Source organism: Numenius arquata, chromosome 10 (assembly GCF_964106895.1).
Source record: "Numenius arquata chromosome 10, bNumArq3.hap1.1, whole genome shotgun sequence".
Taxonomy (NCBI): Eukaryota; Metazoa; Chordata; class Aves; order Charadriiformes; family Scolopacidae; genus Numenius; species Numenius arquata.
The window spans coordinates 6,405,889-6,433,855 of NC_133585.1; the positions used below are offsets into that span (position 1 = coordinate 6,405,889).

General features: G+C 42.4%; 1 protein-coding gene across 1 annotated transcript; it reads right to left on the reverse strand.

Moving 5' to 3' along the window:
• Nucleotides 1-714: 714 nt before the first annotated feature.
• Nucleotides 715-27,591, reverse strand: DUSP29 (dual specificity phosphatase 29). The gene is made up of 4 exons (XM_074154751.1): nt 27,551-27,591; nt 19,906-20,119; nt 10,287-10,507; nt 715-5,253 (listed from the first exon to the last, which is right to left on the reverse strand). Exons 2-4 carry the CDS (start codon nt 20,079-20,081, stop codon nt 5,006-5,008), a joined length of 645 nt encoding a protein of 214 aa, XP_074010852.1. The 5' UTR covers nt 20,082-20,119; nt 27,551-27,591; the 3' UTR covers nt 715-5,005.
• Nucleotides 27,592-27,967: the final 376 nt, after the last annotated feature.

Consider the following 27,967-nt stretch of genomic DNA (forward strand, 5'->3'; position numbering starts at 1 on the left):
TCTTTAAATAAAACCCTTGAAGTGCGTGGTGTTGCCAAATCAAGAAATTGATAGTACAGATTCACGCACATAACTTACCCAGTTTTAATATGATGGGCCACAGTCTGAAGTAGCGGGTCTGGATGGGAGCTAAAATTGCTGGTCAGATGGTAATTTGGAGTAACTTGTGGTTTAGGAGTTCAGAATGCTTGATAAGGAGAGCACAATACGACAGACACCTTTGTTCATGCACTAACACTGTCAAATTTGCTTCTGAAGGCAAAGAGTGCTGATAGTACTTAAACTGTGTGTGTTTATCTTCACAAAGTCAGTCATGGTTTTTTATGCTTAGGAAAAGGGAAGGTGAACTCAACACAGTTACTGTGCAGCCCTCCAGTGTGTATAACTAGGACCCGGTATCTTGAATAATTGTATCTCAAACTAGCACTATGTTTTGTGACTTTTCATTTGTTTGTTTTTGTGGTGAGTGAAAAAAGCACCTTGGTCTTTATCCGCTTCTGTTTAGTTTCAGGTTTCCAAGCCTGTAACATACAGGCAAATCAGACCTGCTTGCCATTTCAGTGTGTGCTAACCTGAAACAGAGCATCCTGACTCCAGCATACTGCTAAAATTCTGCATTTTCAATATGTGGATTAAAACTTGGGTGGAAAGTGATGTACTGTGTGTGCACAACAGGCAAGTTTCCAGTGTTTTTTAATTTATTTATTTCAGAACTTAATTTCTTTCAGGTGGACAAATGGCTTTCCTACGTCTTTTCCCATAGTGACCATTCAGCTGTGAATTGCATTACTGCACTAAAATTTCTGTTTTATAAGAAAACTGTTTTTTCCTTGACAGATCTACCTGTTCTGTGTACTGTGTGCCCATTGCAGTGTCAGTTTTGACTCTGCTCTAGCACTATCCCTATCCCAGCTGAGAATTAGCTCACTCTTTTAGTGTCTCAAAAGAATTCTTTGCAGTTACAATAGAGGATTCTTGTGAATGCGGGAGGCTTCCCTGCCCGTGCAGTCTCAGTCTTTGGATTGCCGAATAGGATGCTTCATACCACTGGTGGTTTGCAAGAAGGAAGTAAATTTGCCTCATTCTGCACGTACGTTGCTTGCAGACCTGGCTTATAGGTGAGGTCGGTGCTGCTAACGCTCGTTAGTTAGCTAGTTAGCCACTTGTGAGGGTTGCCTACTTTGTGGAAGCTACATGTTCCAGAACTTCTGCTTTCTCTGATTTAGTCTACTTGATTCTGGGAGAATGGCAGGGAAAAAAGTTGGGAAGTAAATAAGAAGCATGTTTACTTGAGAACTGCTTAATTGATGTAGTTCCATTGGCAGAGTGCTTCAGGCTAGACCTGCTTCTAGGGGAGATACTTGTCTGTGGACCAGAACCTACTTCATCAGGAAGCTGCCGAATCCCAGTACTCCTGAAAACTGCACTCTAGCCCTTTAGCAAAGACAGGGATGGTAAGTGTTGTCACACTCTGGCTGCCTGGTCTCCTAGCAGTGGACAAAATATAACCAGTTTTTTACTGACTTTGCAAGAAGCTGTGTGATAGAAACGGAGACGTGCAAAACTGTCACTGTCTCTGTGTTTTAGTTTTGTAAGCTGTTTAATTTGTCCGTCGGTCAGGCTAGTTGATGGAAACAAACTCCATTTATACACAGTGTGGTTAATGGAAAGAATGGGCCTGGCAATTATCTGTAGTGCTGAGGGTGATCCTAACGCAGCCTGTTGTGTAGAGACTGACACTTCTAGCAGCAAGCAAACCCACCGGTGTAGTAAAGACTTAGGACTGTTTTTCTTCCTCTTCCCTTTACTTTTAATATTTCTCCGTATTAAAACTATGTATTTCCAGTATTGTTTATGACCTATATAGCCATATAGGTCAGCTTTTCCAAAGTGAAGTGCTGGGATATGCATTGATCAGAAGCTGTTGGTTTGAGCTTCGTGGAGTCGGGAGGGAGTTTGTAAGAAGGTATAAGGTAGGATTACAGGTTTGGCTGTATCATAACTTTACTTGAGTAATTTAAATTCTTGGTAGCTTTTTTCCTCACCTACTAAATAAGAATAAATAATCTTAATTAAGCCATGTTTAAGGGCCTGAAGTATGGAACACAGGTTTCTGTTTATTTATTTCTTGAGAAATCAGGTTTATGCTATTTTTCATCTCCATATAAAAATAGCAGCTCCTAGTTGCTGAGTAGCTTGGAATCCTGTCCTTTGGAAATTGTCAATACATTCTTCTGTTGCTATGTCAGTGTTGCCACATGCCAATTTCCTAATCTGCTATGCAGGACAAAAAGAGTGGGAGCTACTTAAGAGTTCTAGTATTTTTGCTTTCTATCAGTAGTTGGGAGGCTGTTGTTTGAAAGCTTTGTTAGTCTCCATCAAAAGCAGCTGGGCCTCAGGAAATGAAAATTTTTTCCTGTGTTTTTTGCACAAGTCTCAGACTGCAAAAGAAATACCCATCTCCAGGCCCCAGAAAACCTTGTTTGAATACAGTTCTGCATATAAATCAGCTGTAAGTCCTCTTCCAGTTACAGCAGTCATCAAGCTATCATGCAGGATACGAAAAAGAAAATAACCTGTAACTTGACTGAGGGAAGTCCTGGTAGATACTTGTTGTATTTTAGTATGTTGTTTGGTACAGAATTCCTGTCTGTAAGGTTAATCTTAAAAAACACTGCTGCTCTAGGAGTGAGAAAGTTCAGCTTTCTTCATCAGGGTAAATGAAAGAGTTGGCCCATGTGTCTGAAAGGTGGGTTTGTCAGGAGCAAGGCTGGGAGAGCTGTTGAATGTCTGGGTTGTGAGTTAAATTGCAGGAGACAGGATAAGGTGCTCTGAAAAGGTGCATTTTAAGGTGTATGGAAGTAAATGGAAAGAGTTGAGGGACCCCATCCAAGAATTTTTTGACTCTTCTAACCCACATTGTGACTCCTTACTCATTTTTTGAAGGGTCAAATGACTTCTTTTGAGTTTCTTTTCATTTCTCTTTTTTCCATATTTTTTTCCTAATCCAGCTGTAGGGATACTTAATTTGCTGTAAGTCCCAGAGTTTGTGTATCTCTGTCATGAATATTGTTCACATTGTGGTGTCTAATTTGTTTTTTAACAGTAGCCTAGTTGTGCTTACTGTATTCTGCTGCTTCTGAGAATTTGAAGATAAGGTATGTGTTATACAGATAAATACAGACGATAAGTCAAAAACATTGCATTATGGGTGCCTGCAGCCTTGGCTATAGCTATTGTTTGGAGATGATTTATTGGGATTTGGGCCCCAAAAGGAAGTGAAGGAATAGAAAGCCTTCACACTGGAGATGCTAAGCCGGTAAAGAGCTGTTAACATCTACAAAAAACAGTTTGAAGTTGTGCTCAACTCTCTTTGGTTTGTAGCATATACTTGCAGTTCTCACTGGCACGTTTCTGCCCTGTCCTTTTTTTTTTGTTTTTAAAGTATCCAAGACTTCTACAGTCCATACTGCACCAAAGCGACAAAGTCTTTGTCAGCCGATAAAGACCAGGAGAACTCTCCTGTGCTCTCAATGGCTAGGGTGTACCTCTCAGGCACAGAGGAAGTAAATAGCTGTTACCTGATACATTGAAATAGGTAAAATTCCAGTAGGAAGAGCTGTTACTTGACCTTTCTGCAGATGCAAAAAGGGTAAACACAGCTTAATTTTGATCCTTCACTACGGTATATATTAAGACTATCAAATACTGCGGAGGTGGCAAAACTCTCATTGTGTCAAAACACAAGTTACTGATAATTTTTATCAAATAGAGTAAATTGAGTAATTTTATGCAGAAAAGTAGATCCAGTGTCATCATTTGTGTATTTGGACTACTTCTGTCAACAAATGCAGTTATTAGCAACTGTATTGGAGCACAACAATGTATGAAGGTGACTAAAGCTGAGATAGGAGGAAACATTTGGTAGTGGCAAATATAAACGGTGTCTGGAAGCACAACAGCAGCTTTCTCCTGGTTGGTCAGGTCACTGTGAGGTATTTTTTAAAGGCTTCACCTGTGTCTCTTGCCTCTTTAATCAAAACTAAAATCTCATTAAAACTGGTTATAATCCATGATTATTTAGGGGGTTATTAGGGCTGCATAAGTTCAGTGTTGAACTTCCTCTTAGCAATATTTTTCTTGTTCATTGTTCCAGCTGTTAATTTTTCCAAGTGCAGGAAAACAACTTGTAATTTTAATTTTCTCAGTCTTTTTTTTTTTTTTTTTTTAATGGACTACTAAATTGGCTTGGATAATAAATGTATAGGACCTTTTAAAATTCAGACAGTTGAAGCATCTAGGAAAAACAAGTTAAAACTGAAACTGCTAAAATGTCTTGTTATGTTTCTCCGTGAATTGTTTTATCTGCTTATGCATCTGACCTTCTCAAGGGTCTTGCTTTGTTTCTAGCTTGCATGGTCTGCTGTAAAGTCCTTTATGAAGACTGGGTAGTTGATACTCATCTGGAGGCTCTCTAAAAGCTGTGCTGTCCTATATTGATTATTGCTTTGAAAGAAGAAATGGAGATGCCAGGAAACAGCACAAAAAGGCAAACTCCTGTGAAATCCTTCAGGACTCAGAGACTAAACTTAAGAATTCATCTGTGCTGCTGCCATCTCGGTCTCTTCCCTGCAAAATTCCTTCAGGAATGCCTAGCTCAACTTTTTTAAAGGCCATGTGCTTGGCTTAGGATCAGAATTTTGGGGGTGTTAGCCTAGAAGAGGGTTTTCTTTTAAGTTGTGCCTGCTTTTGTGCTGTAAAAACTTTCTTACAGAGGGCGAAATTTATTTGTTCTTGTCACAAAGAATTCTGCTAAGGCTGGAACATTCTAAGAAGATGGGTTTTAAATTTGGCTTCTCTTTCTCATCTTGACAGCATTTGAAATTACTTTGTTTTTCCTTCCAAATAACAAATTATCCTTGTGACTGTGTAATTAACTACACCTTCCACTCTCCTCCTTTTATGGAATTTCTTTTCCAGTAGCACAACCCTGCCAGGAACAACACTAGATCGTGGTGCTGTTCTCATCATTGTCAGATGGTAGGCTGTTTTTGGTGTTCCTCCTCTGCAGTGCCAACGCCACGTCCAGTTCTCTGAGCTGCTTCAAGAAGCCCCGGTTTGGCAAGATGCACCGGTGTCTTGATACTTGCTCAATGGCATCCACCACGGTCATGTTCTTGTAAATCATCAGGTAAGCCAAAACCAGCGTGGCTGACCGGCTGCGACCCATAGCGCAGTGAACCAGGACCTTGTCTGCAGAAACAAAGAGAGATGATTCAGAGATGACACCGGGTAATTTCTTTTTTTTGACAGTGAAGGTTTCTGTAGTATCCCTGCTCTGTTTGGTGGCTTGACTACCCTTTCCAGCACTTCTGTAACACCCATCTTTTTACAGGTGGGGAAACTGAAGTTTTAAGTCTTACTGTACACCATCTACGTTGGAGATCACCCATTTAATCCTTAACCAGGTATCTTTGAATTTATTTGTGAGCAAAGGTTGCAGAGAAGGCCCAGGGGCTGCATCCTTGCATTAAGTAACATAGCAAGCCCTGCTGTAGCCTAATCTTGCCTGCCTCACAAGCAGCTTGTGTGTAATTCTGTGTGTTTGGGCATAATGAGCAAAGCATAAGGGCGAGGGAGGGTTTGATATGCTAATCGAACCATCCTTCCATGAGGATAAACGGGATGCATGGAGGTGCCTTTCTCTTCTACCAGTGAGACACAAAAGTTAACTGAATTTGATTATTTTTTGTTGTTCTGACAATAATGTCCTTCAAGATCTGGATTGCATCATTTCATGCCCCAGTACTTCATTTGTAAAATATAGCGAACAATGATTATTTTTTTTTGAGAGTCTCTGATGTTTTTGAGGGCAGAGGATAAGAAGGGCCATAGAAGTTAATAGGTGTATAACCAAGGGGATAGAAAAGCTTCTTCAGAAATCCCTTGGTACTCGCCCTTACCCTGTCATGTTGAATGAAAATAGCGTTTCCCCACCACCACCACCTCTCTCTGGTTTATATGGTCAACTCCTGGCAGCAGTGCCCTGTCTCGTATACTGTGACTGCAGAGTCTCTGCTAATAGTTTTCATCTCTGAATAAATGTGCCTCAAGATTTAGGTTTGTGACATTGCTTGGTTTAACTTTGGACTTCCAGAGGCAGAAAGTCCTTGGCTTCAGGTGCTAGCAAGGATGTAAGCCAAAGTGGAACCTTCCCCATTTGCTGTGTCTGGGGGAGGTGGAGGAAGAGAACAGTAAGTGGGTTCAGGTCTGATTGACAGGTTTTGAAACACTTCAAAAGATTTCCAAAAATGATTCAAAGCCCTTGAGGGAGTCTCACAAAGGGTTGACTGCTGAAGGAAGTAGATTTGGAGCACTCTCTCTAACACCCTGCTAAGCTGAATTGCCACAGGAAAAAAAAAAATCCTATCAGGGCCAATAATAGTTTATCTCCGTTAGCTATGCCTAGCGAGAAGTGTTGGGTGCAAAGCCGTGACTCCTGCCGATTAACTCCTTTGCTTCCAGGCACGAGAGGATGTCTTGGCACAAGTAGCATTGCAGTGTAATGGATGAATCAAGAGCTGCCAACACTAGAGGATTAATGGTTACAGTCTGCATCCTAATCCCAGCAGATAGTCTTAGAGGCATCTTGGCAAAATTCCAGTTGCTCTGATAACTGAAAGTGCCTCTTCCTCTCCTGGAAAATGATAATCCCTTCTATTATTACTGCAAATATTTGAAACGGATGAAAACTCTCATTTGTTCAGCCCCTCGTGCCTCTCTTTAGAGCTTCCCACCTTGTAAATGGGTTGCTGTTGAGGTGATAAAATACATGATAGGACAAGGGAAGCTTTGCTTTGTGTGGGTGGCAAATGCGGGGGATCTAGGAGAAAGCATACAGTTTTATATTGTGTCAACAAAGGCAAAAAATGGCTGTACAATTTTCTGAAATGCCTTCTGGTTGTGGGAAAATGACATCTGTCCTTTCCTGTGCGTGACTATTCAAGATCTGACTGCCTGATAACAGCAAAACGCGGGGCCATGTCCTTTCTGTACTATTTTGTAGTCTCCGGTTCTGCTGTAAGGACCAGTCTGAAACCCTCTTTCCCCAAGAGGGAGCCCGCTCTTGCAGTCTTTGATTCTGACCACTTATATCCTTTGTGGCAGAGTATAAAGTATCGGTGCACAGGGCCAGAGGTCAGCTGAGTGGTGACAGGTCCCTGAACTATTTTGGTCACTTGACTTGGGCTTGTGTTTCTTGAAAACCTGTCTAGATGCAGCACTCCCTTTCCAGAGTTAGAGTGATGAATGTCGAGGTGTCTTTGGTCAAATGCTTTGGGTCTTTGTGTCTGTATCTTATGTTTCTTCTCACATTGCTTTTACCCTCTCAGTCTTTAGCGTATTTTTTTCCCATGACATCTTCACATGAGAAGAAAACGCTACTCCCATCTACGTTCTGTGGAACTAAGATACCAAAGGACCTAAATCTGTGGCATAGAAGGGAACTTAAAAACCCCTTAAAATAATGTGTTCCTTTCAGGCTAATCAGGCCTCCCTCATATAAATTTTAAGGTGTCCTGTGGTCTGAGTTGCATGTTTTGGGAAATCTTTATGCACAGCTGAATGATAGCATGCATAATCGTGAACAGTTTGAGTTTGCCTCAAAAACTGTTATAGCCAATCTGTTTTCACTGTTCTTAAGTCCACTTGCCCATGCTTGAAGTCCACAAATACTGCTCTGATCAAGGAGCTTCTTCACCATTGCAAAGATTTTGAAGGTTAAGTTGGAATTACTGCATTCGGACTGTGTTTTGACAGCATCCAAATTGCCTGGCTTTCTGGCCTTTGTAGAAAGAGAGGCTTCTTCATTTGCCTGACAAGTTGTTTCAATAACATTGACTATTGAGCAGCTTCCCAGCAAAATGCATTGTATGGAGACATCTATTCAATGAATTTGATTGCCTGGCTGGCTGAAGGTCACACCTAGTACAATGTGATACAGTTGGAGCAAATTCATTAATACCTACATTCTGGTCACAAAAGTCGAAGGTTTTCTTTTTCACCTTTTCCCTCTCTTTGCATTTGCTCAGTTCTAACACAAAGTAGCAAATGAGTGTAATGGTGTTACTGATCAGAAGTATTTAGCACCATATACTGGAGTCCCACTTCAGCATATTGCCACTGGAGCTAGGTACTTGGTTACTTACTGTAAAATCCTGTCTAGGAATCTGGATGCTGTTTGTCAGTCAGGAAGATGCACACAAATAGTCCTTTCATTAGGCACTGGAAATACATAGCAGCTTTCTACACTAGGTGCGCGTTCACAAATAACGCATTTATGTTGGAGGAGGAGAACAGTAGTTACTTGCCTTCAGTCTTTTCCCCTGTAAGTGTAAGAGACATCAGTCTACTCTTTAGCTTCTGGAGTCATTCTGTTGTTCCCTAAATGTGTATTGGAAAGCTATTGTTGTGCATTCAGCCTCAGTCTTTTCCTAGACCTTATATATATGCCTTTATGCGTATCTTTGGCTGGGATAGGAGATGTGGATTTAGTGTATTTTCCCTCATGAGAAAGTTAGGAGCTTAGTCTTTTTCTTCATGAGTGTTACAGTAATTTATTTTATTGTTCTCTATCAGAAAACATCCTGGCTGTCTTATTTAAAAACCATGTGAATGTGGCAGGCAGTGCACAGCTACAGAGATGATTGCAGTTGGTAGTATCTACTTAAGTGATGATTTTTTTTTTTTTTTTGTTTTGCAAAAGTTCACCCAGTCACTCTTTGATTTGGTCTTGTGTTTTCAGTGCTGGACTGGTGCTGGATACAGCCTCAGAACTTCCTGGACTTTGATGTGGTTTTGAAACAAAAAGGCTGATGCCTCCCCCATCTCATCCTTCCCTGCCTCAATGTTTATTGGGGTGCGAGTGTTTTATCTGGCCTTTGCTGCTTCCCTTGTGCTCGTTTCTGTACCTGCATGCAGCGGTGGTGTTAGAGGAACAGGAGAGGGATGGAAGGGAGGAAGTCTGCATTTCTTATTTCACTACTCCAGTCTGATGCTGACCTCTGGCCTCCAGCCATGGCTAGACACGGTGCGTGTTAGTTATCCGCTCCTTCCCAAAGGCACTGCTTCAGACTCGCTTTTTGAAATGCCAGGGACCTTTTCTTCAAGAGCAAGTAAGCTCCGAAGCAGTTCCGCCTGCTATTACGACTTTGATTTTTAAAACTGAACTGCTTTCAAGGCTTTCTCCTGAACAGGGGAAGGGACTGTTGCTGTAGACTGTACTTGCTGAAAGGGTAAAATTTAAAACCTGGCTGGCTACTGGGGGCAAGCCAGGTAGTAGCTGTCTGTAGCTGAGCTAAACAGCCAAGAACAGAAGCTGACAGGAGGCTAGAAACTTGATATGTGATCCTCTGATACTAAGATCTTTGTAGGTCAGCAGGAAAGACTTAAGTTTCTCAGCTGGTTTCTGGTAAAATATCCTGTAGAGATTTAAAAAAAAAAAAAAGGCATATGGGGGGGGGAGTAGGAGTAATAAAGAGTAATATTGAAAGCCAGTGTGAGGCCTAGGCTGTAGCACTTCACATCAGTGTAAAGCTTTCTGATAGAACACGGCTGGAGGTAAGCGAATAATGAATTGTAGTAATCAAGCTGAGAAATTACAAAGGCTTTAATGAAATGTTTCTAGATCTCTGCTGTCGGAGTTGTTTCGGTCCCCTGCTGCTTGGAAGATGGGAGAGAGAGAAATCTGTTTTAGCTTGGGGTAGATCTGATGGCCAGGTAGGAAGGTGGTTTTTATATTTGTAGAGTGAATCTAATGCTGCAGAGCATGAAGCTGTGGAGTGACAGCCTGGAATCTCTGCAGAGCACTCAAGTTCCAGTCCCACCACTATGCAACCAATATTCATTAAACCTTTCTTAATATGGACTAATTTGAGGAAAAGACAGCTAATTCATGGAACCGATGCAGTGTTCAGCTGTCTCTGATGTGTTTACAAAGGAGTCAAAAGAACAGCAAAAAACCTCTTATCAGACAGGAGACCTTAATGCAAGCTGTGATGTGGACTTCTATCAAAGTGCTTGGAAAGGGGCTCTTGGGCCAGTACTAGCTCTGCAGTGAGAAAGGTCCTAGTTACATCACTACCTTCTCTTAAACTAGTTCCCTGCTACTAGTTTAATCATTGGTTGAACCATTTCATTCCTACTAGGTTAAATGCCATGTAACTATGCTTGTGATCAGAAGGAGTAAATACTGTACTGTTTTTAACCATTTTCAGCACCCTTCTTACTTCTTTCATCCTGAAGCGCATTATCAATGAATTTAGAAGCTGAATAAAAGAACTGGCTGAGCTTGAAAGTGGGGAGATCATCTGCTTCCACTCCATGGTACTCCACATTCATGTCATGGTAATATTCTGGTCCTGTGTCCACGTTCCGTTGACCGTGGGCTGCGTTGAGGATGTGGGTGAAGCCTGCCTTGTCAAGGCTGTAGCGATCTAACGCAGTTTTCCTGTTAAAACGAGAGCCATCATGTAAGTGAAGAAGCGTCTTCCTTAGCCAGCAAGCCAGAAGAAAAATTCTCTCTGATTTGGTGTGTTCTAAATATTAACAAAGCTGATAATGCTTCAAAAATGCATCATTTACCACTGTAGAGATCTTAAGATAGTGTCATTCAGAGTGAACAATCCTTCTGGACCCAGGTCCTTAGAGCACCTTAAAAATGAATGTCTTTTCCTGGCACCTTTGTAATGCAAGCAATACTGGTTTTTATCCATCTGGTACAAGAAGAAACTTAAGATACAGAAAGAAAGAGAATGAATTATTTAAAGTCATAAAAGCACATCAGTGGCAGAACTTGAAATAGGACCCATGAATGCCGTTTTCCCCATTTGTTCCATCAATTGATATTGCAGAACTAATAAAAGAGTCAGTGATATGCAAGTAGTAAAATCATCTGGGATTCAAAAAGCAGCTCTTTATGCCTAAAAGAAGTTACTGAGATTTTTCTCCATTTCTATTTAAAAAAACTAAAAATAATTTCAAAAAATCACCCTTCTGTGGTCACAACTCCCTACCAGGTTTCCTTTTACTGTAATGTTTGATTAAACAAGGTCTTAAGCCAAAAGAACTAGATACGGAAAATGGATAGTAGCCTTCATTGAAAGCTGAAAGTAATATATTTAGCCCAATATTCTAATTTATTTTTGTCCTTTCTTCCCTAAGACAAGAGAAATCAGATAGGAGAGGAAATCCTAGATTTTTGTATGCCCAATACCCACTCTTAAGTGCTTGCCAGCAGCCTGAAATTCCTCAAAAAGTGCAGTTTGTGGACAGATGTGTAAGAACTTTTTTGGTCCATTACAGAAAGCTTTTAATTTTGGAAAGTTTTGTTCTGGAAAAGCTGTCAAGTTTCATTAGTGCCTAGGAAGACTACTGAGCTCTTTACAAAGAATTGCATAGGCTTTATTCTGTTAATATATTTTCACATAACTACTGCTGCCATAAATGAATTAGTGCATTATGTGAAACAGCTTTTTCCACCCAAATGTACCTCTCCCTGTGAATGTTTCCTGCACATTTCGACGTGTAAATGCAGCTGCTATCACACAGGACGTTGTGGTGAGCTACCTGTTGTGTTTCATAGTTCTAGTGGTGACAGCTCAGAATAGCTTGAGTTGACTCCACCTTCCCAGCCGCTGTCGAAGTCAAAATCCCCCTTTGAGCAGCCAAGAATGTAGTGATTAGAGCATTTAACTGGGAAACGGATACTGAAGGTCTCGCCTGTGCTCTTTCTGATTTAAATTTAGCTCGTGCTAATTGGCTATTCTGAGTAGACCGTTCTCCCCACAGAAGTTCCTTTTTGGTCAGGAATGATAATGTCTTGACACTACTGGCATTTTTGCTGTGAAATAATGTCATAAGTCATCTATGCGATGATTTAAAAAATACGTAAAACCTCCAGTTAGTGTGGTGATGCCTGCCTAAGCTTGGGACTGGAGGACAGAGAAGCAGCAGCATCTTGCTGCTAGTGCTGGGACGTGCCACCTTCACCTCAGGTTAAATAATGCTCACATCTTCCCTTTGTATTCTTGTTGCAATGATTGACCGAGAAAGAGGGGATTTTTTTGCCCTCCTTCTGGAGGACTTGTGCCTTAGGATTCTCTTCAGGTGGATATGCTCTACACACTTTGCCAGCAAAGGCACTGGGTTCTGATCTATAAGGATGGCCAGTACTTAAAAAAACAGATTAAATGTCCCTGCTGAAGAGTAAAGGTGCAGAAAATAATTATTTCTGTTGATTTTGATGTGCTTGAGGTGAACTACAGATTCTGTTTTCAAATTAAGGCTTATTTTGTTTTGCCTCCTTGGTGCTGGGATAGAGAAATATGTTTTCCATTCATCAGACTTGGCCCAAAGCATGTATCTAACAAACCATGAAAGGCTGATGGTTTCAGGTCAGAGATCTGTGCTCAGCTAGAACCTCTGCAAGTGGAGACCTCCATGCAGAATAGCAGGTAGGACTGCAGTGTAGTTGGGGTCAGTGGAAAAACAAGGCTCTTGATGGACTGTAGATACTGCCAAACCTTGGTTTCTGTAAGCACTGCTCAGGCTAATAAATAGCATTTGAATTAAGTGATGAAGTTGTTCCGAGCAAGGACAATGTCAAACAATAGGTCGTGTTACAATCATTAACATTTGACACTTACATTCATCTGAAATCCAATTTTCCTGTTTCCTTGATTAGATTCTCAGGAGATTGCCTTTTGACACAGTGGGTGCATCTAATGCATTTGTTTCTGATGGTCGCACTTACAGTCTTGTTCTGTGTCTCAGGATCTCATTTTCAAGTGCTCAGTGGCCCCAGAGTTTCAATAGGTATTCAGAAAGAAGGAATACTCTCTTTCACTAACTGCGTAAGCCATCGACTCAGTCTGGCCAAGCTCCTGGGAACTTCCCTCTCTATCTCCCAGTCTTGCCTGTAGCTGCATACTGTGAATTTGGGGCCCAGGATGGAATTAATCCTCCTCCTTTTTATTTAATCAACTAAAGGCAAGACAGTTAGGTGTTCGTTTTGCATCACAATTTGCATTAGCGTTGTCTGGCCCTTGGCCTGTTGGAGTGTGGGAATATGCACATTTTTACTCTGTTAGCTCACTGTGTTTCCCATGGCTTGGGCTGGAAAGGGAATGAGAAGTGGCAGTGGATCAACCTTGAATGCTGTTGTAAAACGCTCAGTAAATGCTCAGATGTAACTAAATCATATTCTGTGAAATATCTTATTTCTAAAGTAAATTGTAAGTGTACCAAGGAAATACTTAGAGGGTTAGCTACTCCACTGGTTTTAGCACTGAAGAATTTGTACTGTTTTCCTCAATGCTTGGAATAGGCTGATTTTAAAATGTTAATCTGCTTTTTAATTACGCTTGATGTGTAAACTGATTCAGCAATATCCTTTTGGACTGAACGTAACCTTGCCCAATATAATAACCAAGAGTGCTTGGTTTCAAACTTGGTACGGAGATTAGGAAGCATTTATGCGCTTTCTCCTTTCTCTCCATTACTCCAGTCTATACACTTGATAATTATGTTTTCATAAAAGATATCTCTGCTATTCTTTCAAAAACTTTCCTCATTGTTTTTTTTTTTCCCCCTTGTAAAACCTTTCCCCAAAAGCTAGGCAGACAGCCCGGCTGGACCACCACTTCTCATACTGACCCGCCTTTTTCTGCTTTTTCACTCCCATCAGTTTTCTACCTTGCCCATTGATCATAAATACTGTTGGGCAGGGATGGACTGTGCTGAGACTCTGACACTGCTATAATCCAGGCAATTAAACTTCAGGACACGCTGGGTCTGCAGCACATTGGTTGCCAGTTAACAGAGAGAAGGAGACAAGCCATTGAGCCCTCATGTAGGGGGACCCATATGCCTGTAGGTGGAAATGTTACTGTGCCCCTTGGTGAGGCTTTAGCCATCAGTGAACTCTGGCTCGGTGTGATGGACTGGTTCACTTTCCAACCTCAGCTGAATCTGTAGTGTAGATAACCGTTATGGAAGCATCCCTCATTATCTGTTTACTTTAATCAGAGCCTATTTTTGGGCTGTTTTATCATTCATAATACTCCTGGTTATGTCCCAAGGGGGAATGCTTTTGGTCTTCCGTGCAGTTTTTACCACGCCTGAGGTATCAGTATTTTAGATGAAAGGAAGGAATAAATCAAGCATAAACACCTGCAAATATCTGATTGGTTGAGGTGACTAATAGCATAGGATCATTCAGGGATATATGAATCATGCACCTTATTGGAGGATTTATAACTCTATTTCTAATTTAGTTTCAGCTAGAAATGGCACAGATTTTTTTTTCCCTTGCAATTGGCTCACTACCAGAGTTTAATAGTTCCTTTTTCCCTCTTTGGTTGCTGTTCTTTCCTAATAAATTGCAACTAATATTTCCATTTTTGTGATTATGGTTGAGTTTTAAGTAGCCATTGTAAAGAAGAGTTTGCTACAAATGTCAGTGTAGGTGAAGCCATAAGCATTTGACTGCTCTTGCAATTGTTTTCATTTTGTATATCTCCACCATCTGTGCTATTAGCACTTGATTTCCTCTTACACAGTGCAACTGTGGTCTCCAGTGTCTGCCTTGAATGTGTTCCTGTGCAGAGAAGGTGAAGTGTGGCCCTGGGAGATAACAGTGAAAATTTCAGTATAATTCAGTTTAGTAAGAGATGAACCAGGCAGATTGGTCCCGTGTAAAACCTCATCAGCTCTTCAATTCAGAGCACATAAACATATGCTGAAAGTTAAGCATACCCAGAAGTCTTTCTCTCTATAGCAAAGCCCTTTAAGCTAAAGCTCAGCACTTTGCTGAATCAGACCTTGCATTTACTGTAGGACAGATGGACTCATAAACATGTTTTTAAAGTTCTGAGGCAAGGGGGAGTACTTTGATACGGGAATGCCACCTAAATGGTGAAAATTGGACATAAAATCGCTTTCACATGGGATGTATTGATAATAACAGACTATTGCCAAGAAGAACTGACCCAAACAAAAATGTCTTCCATTTTCAGATGGTTCCCAAGAGACTATTTATGCCTCTCAGGTTGTGCAAGGGCAAGTCCAGGACTTCAAGTATGCCTGCTGTCAGTTTTAATGCTAAGATTCATAGGATTAAAAGCAAGTGCTGCAGCAAACTCTGCCTTCTTCTGGAAGCAACAATGTAAGTAGTTGTAACGTGAAAGAAAATCCTTCCTTTCAAGCTGCCATCTCCAGTCTACCAAATCCCTTCGCTCTCTTTTCAAAAATACTGTCATAACAAGCTTCAGTCCCAGGTGCTTTCGTCAGGAAGATGCCCAGACCAATGGAGTTGCAACAGAGGGGAAGAACAACTTGGAGGCCCTGCAGCTTGCACCTCCACATCAAATATAAAGTATATAAAAAGCAGCTAACAAAGAGAAGAGAAGGCAGCTCATTAAAAACCCAAGCGCATCTACAGGAATAAGTCAGCACGTTATAGCTGGTCCTGGTCAACCACACTGGTGTGCTTATAAGCTCTAATTAGAGCCAAGTCTCTTCAGCTTCATGGCAAGGTTAAGCGATGCAAACATCTTTTGATATAGACTGTTAAAGCCCACAGATTGATGTGACCCAGATGGACAAAATACAAGGAAATCTGAGGCAACACGTTACTGGGAGAGGAACCATCTCTCTCAAACTTTTCCATTTTCTTAAATGCAGAAGGAAAGCTTGATGTGGGATGATAATTTACCAGATGGCCAGTGTCAGAAAGAAGCTCCCTGAATATAGGCAATACTGACACTTTCCTAAGAAAATCTGGCAGTTCTCCCTCCTGAGGAGAGATGTTGAGAATTTCCAATAATATTGACCCAATTTCCTTTGGTAACTCCAGCACTGAGGGAATCTAGAGATAGCGTAGCATTGTATCCCCTTTTCCTTCTGAGGTGTTGCTCCATTTCTGTGGGTGCCTCCTGCTCAGTGTGAATTAGAAGAATTTTTAGGTACCACTGAAAATACTGAACAGGATCTTCATAATATATGGTAGAAAAAGATTTAGTAGTCCATTTTTTTCCAGCCCAAAATGGTGAATGTTGTTTTTGTGTTACAGTCTAGATACAGGAAATAACCTCTCTCCTTTCTGTACAGCAAAGGCGTTAAACACGTGATGTAGTCGGTCAGTTCCTGGTCGTGACTTCAGTCACTCACCAAGTGTTAGAAGTCGCCTGTAGACAGAGGTGATGGGGGGGGGGAGTGTTAACTTGTCTTGGAAACCGTTGCTGCTTTGAGGTTTATGGTCCAGTGTTACAGATCTGATTTTCTGGATTGTTAAACTGCTGTTAAAATTGGCAGATACTCATACTAACAGAGTTGAAACTATGTCCTCAAGAGTGTTGTTATAATCTAAATCTGCATGTGCTCCTATTTTTGCATGATTAATAGTGGTGTAGGTCCTAGGAGTTCATAAAGCTAAACAGTGGGAGGTAACTATTTGCTACCCTGAGTGAGTTCCATCTCTTTTCTTCTAGATCAGTATAAATAGTCTCTCTACTTAGTCACTTGGAAAAAGCCATACGGTATTGTTTTTCTGGAGAAAGGGAAGAGGAGAGAATGAGTTTGTTAAGCATACGTTTAAAGTTTAATTACGTGTTTTAATTATCATATGCTCCAATCTAGGTTTGAGTTACTCGTGTGTCTTGTTGAAGCTCCACCTGTGTTAGTTCTGGAGACCATAAGCCCTGGGGCTCTACTGTGACAAGCACAGACTGTAGGTTTCTTGAAGTGCAAGCTCAGTTCACCTGCATATCCAGAAAACTTTTTGTATTTAACCTGTAAGGAATTAGACTCCAGAATGCTGCTTTTTCTTTTTTTTTTTTTCCCCCCCCTCTGGGAATAGTTTCAGAACACAGCAACACCTGAAGTTGTGATCAAGCCTTAAATCCTAATGAGAGCTAGAGGATGGTTAAGAGGAAAACAAAGTCCTAGGAGGCCTTTGTCTTCAGCTAAAATATTCTTTGAAATTCAGAAATGTGGAACCATGAACATCATTTCAGGTAATAAGGTGGTCACTGAAGAGCCGCAAGAAGAAAACTACAAGCTGCATAACTGGCAGAGGTTTTCCAGGTGACTGTGGTGAACCAGGCAGGCTTGGGATTAGCCAGTAAAAATGCCCATGCAGGTAACCTGGTGACCAGTGACAGCAAGGAGCAAGACAAAGCTGCTTTCTTTAGAAGCTGCTCCCTTTAGAAGGCTTCTGGATGTGAGGAGGATACATATGAGCACTAATCCTGGTAGCAGATGAATCAAAATCTTGGCAAAGTGTGTTTTATTCCTATCACTGGGCTGTCTCCTACAAGTTCCAGTGTCTGGTCTTTAAAAGTCCTTGGAACTTGCTGGAGGAAAATTTCAATTGGAGCTGAACACAGCGTGTTATATTTTGAGGCTTTGATTATTCTGGGCCTGACAGGCTCATGGAGATTTCATTGCCTCTGGGCAACATCTGCAGCAAAGCCTTGTAACAAAAGGATTGAGTGGCCTCACAGGGCTCCTTGATAGCCTGTATTGCATTAGAAGGAAGATGTGGTTACGTAGTCAGGGTAATTAATTAGCATTTCCATAAGCAGTCACAAGTCCTGTTAACCTTGTAAATGCAGGAGGCAGGAATGAAGCACAGATGTGGAGGCTCTGAAGATAAACTCTGCATGTGTGCGTTCACTTGATTTTGTTGATGAGCTCCACTAAATTCTTTCAAGATCAACCTTAATTTAGCATGGCTAAGGATGCAAATACACCCAACATCTGTTCACGTCTCCATGGCAGCTTGTTGGCGACCAGTGCTACAGCAAGATCTTAAAATAAAACAATACAAAAAAACCCTGCCACACTGAAGGGGGAAGCTGTTGGTCCAAAGTAAGATGTGGAGCCGGCCAAGGAAAGATAGAGAAGTCCCTGGACTTCGCCTGCTTCAAATTGAATTTTAGTTCTGGTAATGAAGGCTGCGTCTTGCCTGCAGACCAGTTGTCATCTCAGATTTTCTGCAACTGGATGTCAAGTTTGCCCTTATCCGGCTGACAATAGTTGTTCTCTTTCAGGGAGCTCCGTCTTCTGGAGAAGTTTTACTTCTGTTCACCCCCTGCCTAGTCCTCACTTCTTTCTCCCTCTCCCTTGGCTTTCTCATTCTTTTATCCCGGTCACGTGGGGGACTTCTTTCCCCTTGAAGCACCGTTGCTTTTTCTCCTGACTTAAGCCTGCTCCCCTGCAGAAATGCACTGCCCAGTGTAAGTGGGTGTAGCTCCAAGTACCTCTCAAGAAGCTTGTTTTTCTGTTCCTCTGGTTAGTTTGTACTAAGTGCAGGTGTGTATTGTGTTCAGAGTCACACCTCCTGGCATTTATTAAATGACAGTGTGTACCAAGCCACTGCTTCAGGAACAATTACAGGGAAGAGCCAGTGGCTGGTGCCCTGGGCTTAGAGACTGACTGTCCAAAGACCTGTTGTCTCATCAGATCCCTTTACTCAGAGAGCAGCTTTATCACAGAGATAAGAGGAAAACTATTATAATGGCTTCATTCAGAATAATTCTGCTGGTGTTTTTGAACAAGGACATAGGAAATAAATGCTGGAAGAGGCTGTCCTTTACCCTAAACCTAGAGTTGGAAATATCTAACAAGAGGGGCAGGGTAGGATGGGAAGAGGACAACTCAACTCCCTTTTCCTTTGTTCCTGAGTCATTTGGCCAGGCTCTTCCCATGGCTTAAAATATATGTTATTTTTTTTCCTGTCTCTATAATTGGGAGCCCCAGCTTGGTTAAAGCCCAGAACTCTTGTGTGTCTTTCTGTTGCCTCTGGCGCCACAGAAGTAATTGGTCGATGATATTAGGAGTCTTGTAACTTTCAAAGCTGTATATCTTTCCTCTTTTATAAGCTGGCAACAGATGAATTTTAGGACCTTTTAAAAAAATTATTGAGAACTTTGGAGCCAGTGGGGCTCCTGCCTGTGCCTTACAGTGATCATGTAAAATAAATGTCATGTTAGCGCAGGGTGTGGAGGAAAATGGGAAGGGGACCAATAACGCCTAAGGGGTAAGAAAAGTTCTCTTGCTCTGCTGACGGGTTGGGCTGGGGTATTTTCTGATGGCATGTCTCCCTGCTGCAGCAGTCATCTCTGCTTGTCAGAATAGGCTGTTTCTAGCTTAGTCCTGTGCTCAGCAGAGCTCAGTCTGTTTTGTGGGTTTGGTTTTTTTCCAAATCACACTTGGTCTGATCAGTGAGACACATCTCTGCAGCTTTGCCTTCCACAGGGCTCTGTTTGTTTTAATCTCTTGAGCAATTTGGAAATGCGGAGTGCATGTACACAAGCACAGGCTTGGAAATGTGGAAATACCACTGCGGGTTGGGTGTCTCTTCAGTCACTTTTCAAGAATTACATTTTAGGTTTAAGCCAACCTAAGCTGTGGTCCAACATGTCTCGGCCATGCCCTGCTCTCAGTGTAACTGTGGTGGGACTTTCACTCAGAGATAAGTGACAAATTACTCCTTGAAATGAGACATTTAAAAATAGATGGTGACTGCAGCTTCAGCCTCTGCAGCCTACACTGGTGTCACAACTGCTCCTGTTATTCAGTCTTTAACAGCAGACCCTGCCACACAGCGACCAGCACTGTGTGCCTGTATCTGGAAGGGCCACGCCAGGCTCCCATTGCTTGATTGAACTCTGGCATCTGTCAGTAGCTCAGCAAATCACAGCATCACCGCTAAACACTGATAAATGGGTAGGAGGAGGAAAGAAACACCTTGTCCTTGGTACAGCTTAGTCATCTCCTATGTAGAAGAGATGTACTATGTACCCTTACTCATCTGCTGTGTAGAGAGGTACTATGTAGACTTACTCATCGCCTATGTAGAGGTTGGGCCAGACTTCATTGACATGAGTGTACTTCGGGCATCCTTTCCAGAAGAGTCGCTCCAATTCAAAGGCACCTGGGGTACAGTATTCCTCATCAGGATCTACTTTGATTGCTGTGCATGCGTTTTTCTTCCCGGTGTTCAAACCTGCTGATGACATCTTGTCGGTGGAATAGCGCACTCGGGACGTGCCAGCAACTGGAATGCAACCCAAACAGAATGTTAAGAACAAAGCCAGCGAATTCTGCTCCGGTTGTGGGACATTAGGAGCCACTCTGGCTGGCTGTGATTGGGCTGGGCATGGGCTGAGATGGATGTACCTGCTCTGTGGCAGGCACAGACTTGCACCTGGGTTTCTACCTCCCCTGAACCAGGCAGGGGATACTTTGTTGGACGAGCTCACCAGCAATGGGAGCAAAAGCCAATGGTTTGTGATTGTTGAAGTTCAGTCTCCACTGGAAATTTGTTTCCTGGAAGACCCACTGGTAGGAATTTTTAGGTCCAGCAGCTGGGATCTAGAGCAGCCAGGGGAACTGAGTGGGGGAAACTTAAGATGTTTCTTTATTATTGATTGTGAATCTCCTCAAGGCTTCTCCTTTACATGATTTTCAGCAACGCAGGGAGATTAAATGTGTCTGTTCAGGTGAATGCTGGGTGTACCTGCTCTACTCTTTCAAAACCTTAGTGCAGCCCTGCACACTGAACATGTGTGGGACATGGATGTTGTAATGTCTCCTTTGGTTTTCTTCTATGGATTTGCACATTTCTGAAGACAAAGAACTTATTATTCTGCAAGTTGTCAGCAGGAAGTTAAGCTGCTCATACAGCTGATCTTTACGCTACAGCAAACCTCTAGGAACTAGAATTTGGGGCTGGCTACATGCCTGACCTCCTATTTATCCTGTTGCCAGTTGTCACTTAACCATCTTCCCCTCTCGTCCTCTGAAACAAGTTTCCTTTTTTCCGCGTTGCCAGCCTTCTGCTGCAGACTTTGTCTGCTCCATCTCCCTGTTGGGTCTCTCTTGTTTCTCCCGCTGGACTGCCTGATGCCTCAGGGCAGCGGTTGCTCCGGTCTCTCATCCCCTTAAGGGAGAAGTTGAACCTTGCAGTTCTGTAGGAGACCCATAACAAGAAGAGGTGGAGTTGGGCTTGATCTCATGAGGTGTGTGAGTACAGCCTGCCAGAAATCCACCTTTCTTGCAGGCAACAAATCCTGTAGTGGCTGCCACAATTATTTTTTGTGTTGGCCACTGGTGATGTTTGTGTCCTTTTAATTACAGAAATCTGGCTAGTGCCTTCGTGCAGCTGTTGTAGAGCTCTCCTGCAAGGAGGATGACCATTTTTCACTGACATCCCATGTACCCATGGGGTTTGTTTCCTCGGTTTGGGCTCTTTTGTGCCTGTCATGTTCTGTTTCTCCGCAAAACTTGAAAAAGCAAAATGATTCCTGTTTTCCTACTCCAAAGCTAGGCAAGATTATGGAGTCAGTTTTTGTTTGGCATGTGTACACCTTTGTTCAAGAATTGGCTTGCTTTCACTGGCAAGGGGATCTATCTTCCAGCCAAACTTCCTAAAACATGATGATGATGTTTAGCTAAGTGGTCCTCTGCTGAGATTTGTAAAGGGCTCTGAGATTTCCAGCTTCTAGCAAATTTACCTTGTGCTGGGTCTTGCGTGCCTCTGAGCAGCACCAGGTCCCATCTGTGTGCCCCCAGTAGCCATTCCCTGGGAGAGCCTTTTTCCTTCCCATGCCAGAATTATGCTAATTCTATATGCAGGCTCAACAGCGTAGATAACGTTACGGTCAGAGATACAAATCTAACACAGTCTGACTTTGGGAGAGAATAGGCTGTTATCTAGAACTTGATAAGAACTGCTGTTTGTCTAGTAAGGAATTATCTCAACTGAGAGCCAGTTGCCTTGATGCTTTAGGACTGACTGTGCTTTTATTCACATCTCTGTAACATGGGAGGGGAGGAAGCGAAGGGAAGAGGAGAAAGCAATGTAATCAGTAATCGCGCTCGGTGGCCACAGCGCATTGATTTGTTACACCAGTAGTCCTGCTTGTAGGCTGCAGACCTCAAAACAGGGCAATTACGTCTGCAAATGATGGTTTGTGGTGCTGTAACACCATCTCAGCTTGAAGCTTGCTTAGCACTCTGAAAGTTAGACCTCTGCTGAGAGACTTGTTTCTGTCTGTCCTGGGAAGCCATATGCTCCCTGAACTTTCAAGTGAGCTATGTTCTTTTATGCCTTGCCAATGTTATCTGCTGCGGGGATTTTTAAATTGAATTAGAGCACAGGAAAGCATCAGTTGAAATTCCTCTAATAAAATACGTATTTCAGATTTGACTCTAGACTAAGTAAGAAGTAACAGAGTTTAACTAGGAGGAGGGGAAAGGGGGAAATGGGATTGGTTTGCTACTTGAGCTCTGGAATTAATTGCCAATGAAGCGTTTAGTTGTGGGGAGAGGGACGGAAAAGCCTTGTGTCTTTCCAGGAACTGAAGATGTCTAACCTCATCTCGTACTGACTGCTCTGTGTACCCCAAACGGAGCTGAGGGAAGAGTGTTCCCTAGGCCCGCTTTCTTAGATTTAAAAAAAAAAAAAAAAGACTAGATTATTTTTTTGGGGAGGTGGTTCTTCTTCACGGTGTTTTGGATATAAGGATGACTGTCTAGCACAAGCTCAAGCAGGGAAAGCTCAGATTCCTTTTGCAGCGCTCTGGGGAGGGGAGATGGTCCCTTGCAGGGTTGTTCACCCCCTGCAGTGGGAAGGCAGGCAGATTGCAGGGATACCCCTGCGCAGGCTCGTCAGAGCAGTCTCCCACCCTTTGCGGTGCTTCATTGGGGCTGAAACGCTTTGTCTTATAAACTAATTAGTGCAGGCTGGATGATGTACCAGCACAGCTTTCCTGTACCAGCTTGGCAGTCGCTCCGCGGCACTGCGCTGTGCTGGAAACACACAACCTTGGATGTGAAAGCTCGCTGGAGTAGGGATGGTCCTTGTGTCCTTTGCATATGGGACCGTGAACCCTCCTTTCTCCTGGAAGTGCTGCTCCAGCACAGGAACAGCCTTTCTTATTTCATGGGGGAGGGATGAGGAGGAGAGGGAACTGTCCCAGAGAGGTTCTCCTTGGCAGGAAGATTTGAGCCCAGCTTCAGGGTGTAGCGAGGAACGTAGCCCAGCACTGGGGCCAGCAGTTCCCTTCCAGGAGGCAGGACAATCTGTGGCTTGTCCCACTCTTCCCCTGTGCCCAAGCCATGGCTCCTCCTGCTCCCTGCTGTGCTGTGTGAGGCCAGGGCTGGTCAGCAGCCCAGCGCCGGGTCCAGCTCAGCAGGACTGGGGTACGATGCTCAGACCTGTGGGATCTTGTCTGCCGAGCCCGGCATCCTGCAGGTTCTGCTTCTCAATCCAGCCTGTGACTGTAACACGGAGCTGCCAGCGCTCACCAATTATGCTGTCATGGACTGAAGTGTATTATCGAACAAGGATGATAAAAATTCAGTCATCTGCATTTTTATACCCTAATCTTTCTCTTAATAAATAAGACCAAAGTGCATGTTATCTAATGAATTTTATTTGTTAATCACTTGGATGGCTGGAATATTTCTCCCCCTTGGGTTATATGTATATAAATGAAAATATTGTTAGTGATTTCACAAAATGGTAATTCAGAATAATGGAGAGTTAATCCTCTTTTCATTAGCGAGCCACTTCAGGACATACACTGTGGCAAATTACACTGCATTTTAAGTCGTTCTCAAGTGCTGTGCTCTAGAAAAAAAACATTAAACTACTTTTGTATTGATAGAAGTAATTGTGTGGCTAATTTGGATAAGCAGCATGCATTAGGCACAGCAAAGGAATCTCTTCTTTATGTTCACTATCCACTCTACAGCTGCCAAATGGAATTGCTTATGGAGCTCTTTAGCTTTTTAATTTTATTTTTAACAAAACAGGGAGGAAAGAAAGTGCAAGTGGGGGGGGGGGGGAAGGGAAATCTGCCAGTCTATCTGCTTTTAATTCAGAGAGGGAACACAGTCTAGTGGCTGGAGCAGTAATATGGCAGTGAAAGATTTCCTTTCTGCACCTTGTTCTGAGTCCCTTGAACTATTCAAATTAAGCCAAAATTTCCAGGAAAGCCCTGGAAAGTCACTGACTATGGTGGTCCATTTTTGAATTTGTTCAACTGGAGGGGATGTGCCTCCACTACCCCAAAATTTTTAGGGGGTTAGCTAGTGCTTTTGGAAACATCAGTCATGAGCCCTACAGTTTGGTAATCTCACAGATGGGGGGGTGGGAAGTTGAGGTTCATATCTAGAGGTGAACGTCAGAGCTTTGGTGCTGGCGTGTACGTTTCTAATGCTGGTTTTCCAGATGTGGTGGAAGTTTCTGAGTACTTTGAGACCAAAAGCCTTAAGTCATTATCTGCATAACAGAATACTATGCTGCTTAGTATTTTTGGCTCAACGTGCTGTGCAAGACTTAGTGCTGTGTATAAAGATGCAAACAATTTGGCAAGATTTATGCCTGGGAGTTAAGATCCAAGTCAGCTGTAGAGATTTTTTTTTTTTTTTTTTAAAAAAAGGGGAAAAGAAAGCAGACGTGCATAGACAAGGATTGCATTTGCCTTTGTTCTTTGCAAGGACCTGTGTACCCTCTCCCCTTCTTTTCTGCCCCCCTCCCTGACCCAGGGGGGGTCCTCTATCACTCTGCCTGCCAATTCGTAGCTGTGTTTGTGTGCCTGGAGCTACAGATCCCCAATAAGGTCAGAGCCCAGTGGTGTTGATACAAGCAAGCAATGAGAGAGTCTAAACAAATAAAAGGTGGGAAGAAAAATGGAGACAGAATTCTGACATTTTTCCTTGCTCTTTCCTTCAGAAGGAGCGCTGTAATCCTGTTAGCTATTCTGTCCTGCCCGAGACAGGGCACGGCGCTTCCTTGCCTTAATGCCCGCTTGAGTCCATATTTATATAGCAGAATAGCTGAAATTCTTTACCACCCATGTTTCCTGCTCTTGGGAGCTCTCCCAGCCTATATGACATCAATCACCTGTGCTACTGGGGCTTTTGATGCTGGGTTTATTAAATTTAATTTGGTGTGCACAAGTGGATGAGCCTCTGTTTTTTTACTCAGAGTTGCCTAAAAGATACTTCTCCCTGAAAATACCAAGCAATCGCACATTCTCCTGGTTTAGCAGGGAATTGAAGATTTTCAGCATCTAGCAAACACCTATGTGTATAACCTATTTGTAAATGCGGAGGCAGATTTTAATCTTATTCCTGTTTTGATGCTTTCAGAGTTTGCTTCCTACCTCTTTCTTCATGACAGCTCTGAAAAAGGAGTAGAGGTGTGATATCTTAAGGTTTTGGGGCTTTTTTTCAAGATGCCAAGGGAGGGGAAGAAAATAACGAAAGCAGACTATCTACCTGTCAGCTCTGGTCCTTTCTTGAGAAGTCTACAGAAGTAATGACATTTCCAGTAGACCTTATACCCACACCAGTGCAGCAGGAGATAATCACGGTGGCCTTGAAATTAGTCAGTGGTTTGACCCTCAAGTCTGGGGACTGAATTTATCTACTACCACAAACACTAAATTTGAAAGAAGAAAAATAAAGGGGGAAACCCCCCCCCTGTAATTATGATTAAGAAATCATTTTTGTGCATGAGAAGTGCTTGTTACTGAGAAATTATTCCCATTTTCTTTTCTGATGTTATATGGAGAGCTGACTTACTTGAATGTTTTTATTTATCAGGTAGAGTTCAACACTGCTGAAATCAGAGGACCTCTATCTCCAGGGGGTCCAAACCTGAGACCTTCTTGGCTTCCAGACAACTGCAAAAATAATGCTTTAACTCTTATTACTTCTTTCAGTTTAATAATTACCATATATCAGACCTTCGTGGAGAAATGGTATCTGTAATGAGTGTGTTCCCAAGAGAGAGAACCTCCTTACCTGAGAGAAGGTAAGGATGGAGAATACCAGTTCTCCTACACTTTCAAAAAAGTGTGTAAAAGGCTTGAATCCAGTTTACTGACCTGTCTCCAGGGAAGCACTCTCTCAGTGCTGAAGGCAGACAAAAATCAGCTCTAATGACTGAAGGTCTTCAGAAAGAGCGAGAGGGGACCTATTGAGCAAGTTCCTGAATTCTTAAGAAATGTTTTGTTCTTCCATTTCCAGCCAGCGTGCCAGGTACATACCTCCCTTCAGGGTGAAAAAGTACTTGCCCTTTTTGAGTATGACTAAGCTGAGGGCTGTTTTATAAACTGGAAAGTTCTCCTTGCAGAAGGCAATGCACACGCTGTCTGGAGCGCAGTGTTTGCACTCGGGAGGAGGGTAAACAGTGCTTTGGTTTCTAAGCTTTTTGTGACTCGCAGTACATGGGTTGAGCTGGGAGCTGGTTAGCTGCGGTAACAAAAGCTTGCTTTGTCGAATGATTTAACTAAATTAATTTAAAACGGTGCTCCCCAATATGCTCTCCCTATGATGTTTTGCTGGAACTCCAAACGTTGGCAATAGCCATGAGGAGCCATGTCCTTCCCTTGTAGCCTGGCTCTTGCAGCGCCCCAGGGTGCTGCGATGGGGTACGGTGCTGCACAGGCTCCTTGGGTGGTTTTGTTCCCTAACACCAGATCAGAAAAATTAATTTTGTGCAAGTACTTCTTGGGAGGGAGGAGGTGTTAAGTCCTTCTTCAAAACTAATCTTTCTCTAAAAGAGCCCTAAAAGAATTAATCCAAGTGTTGTACACCCAAAACTGGAAATCCCTGGGGTACCTGCAGTATACTGAAGTGAAGAATAACACAGTCCTGTGCTCCTTATTCCTCTCCTTGTCTTCACCAAAAACTGCCATTTACTTCAGTTGCTTTATTTTACCTCTGCATTCTTATGCTTGAAACATTCAGGGGCTGCAAAATAGTTCATCCAGCGCATTTGTCTTTAAACAGTTTAAAACCAGAAGAATCACAGCAATTACTTCCCAGACCCTCCTGCTGTGAATATTCAAAACTAACCAGCTATTTCAATGAATTTCTAAGCCACTGATGACTTTTTAAAAACTTATTTTTGCCCTCATTCTTTATTGTTGACTGAACTGGTTAATTTAAAACAGATTAAGCTGAGATTTCATTAAATATTACGAGAATGCACAAAGAAACTTAAAACACAGCGTCATCTGAGAAAACTGTAATTCAATTGTAAAAGTTAGATTTGACTGGAGGGTGGAACAATTATCAAAGAATAAGCACAAAATTTTCTGGGACAGATGTCACAAAAGCTTGAAAAATTGCATTTTTTCCCCTAAATTTTAAAACTGAAATTATCTCTAAGATAAATACAGTTTTGGCACCTAACTTACTATTTCATAAAGTAATTTCTTTAACATGACCAATTTGTTTTTTAAAAAATTGTAAATGATACTTTCAAAACATCTTTGGCTCTGCAATAGTTTTAAGCTTTTTTTTTTTTTTTTTTTTTTTTCTCCTCTGCAACAAGTTTATGAAGTTATCAGGTGCCTTAGAAAGCTTGCCAGCTCTCAGTCCCCTCCCTGGTTTCCTAAACTCGGCTATAAAAGGAAGCAAAGGAGCACAAGAAGTACAGCAGACAACGTATATTGCTTAGCCTTACCTGTAACCTTAGGTAGCTGCTCTAGGTAGCTGGGTTCCGTGAAGTGCGGCAGAACCGACAAAAGAAATCTTACCAACTTTGCAACTGGAGTCTATTTTTAGAGGAGGATTTGCTGACTCTGACCTTGAGTGCTACCCACTCCAAAGGACGATCTTTACATCTGCTGGCAAAACTATTCCCTGATGTGACCTGAAACATTAAACCTGGCAATTTAGCTACCTAGCTTGGGTATGACTAAGATAATGTGATGCCGGCATGTCGACTATGATAAAACAAAACTCATCTTTTATCTTCTTATCCCCTTGTCAAGCCTGATGCTATGTGGGTTAGCAGCATTGCACTGCTGTTTTCTGTCATGCTGTGCACAAGTGATTTGGCATTGGCACAAGGGGCAATGGGAGAGGTGGCATCCTGATG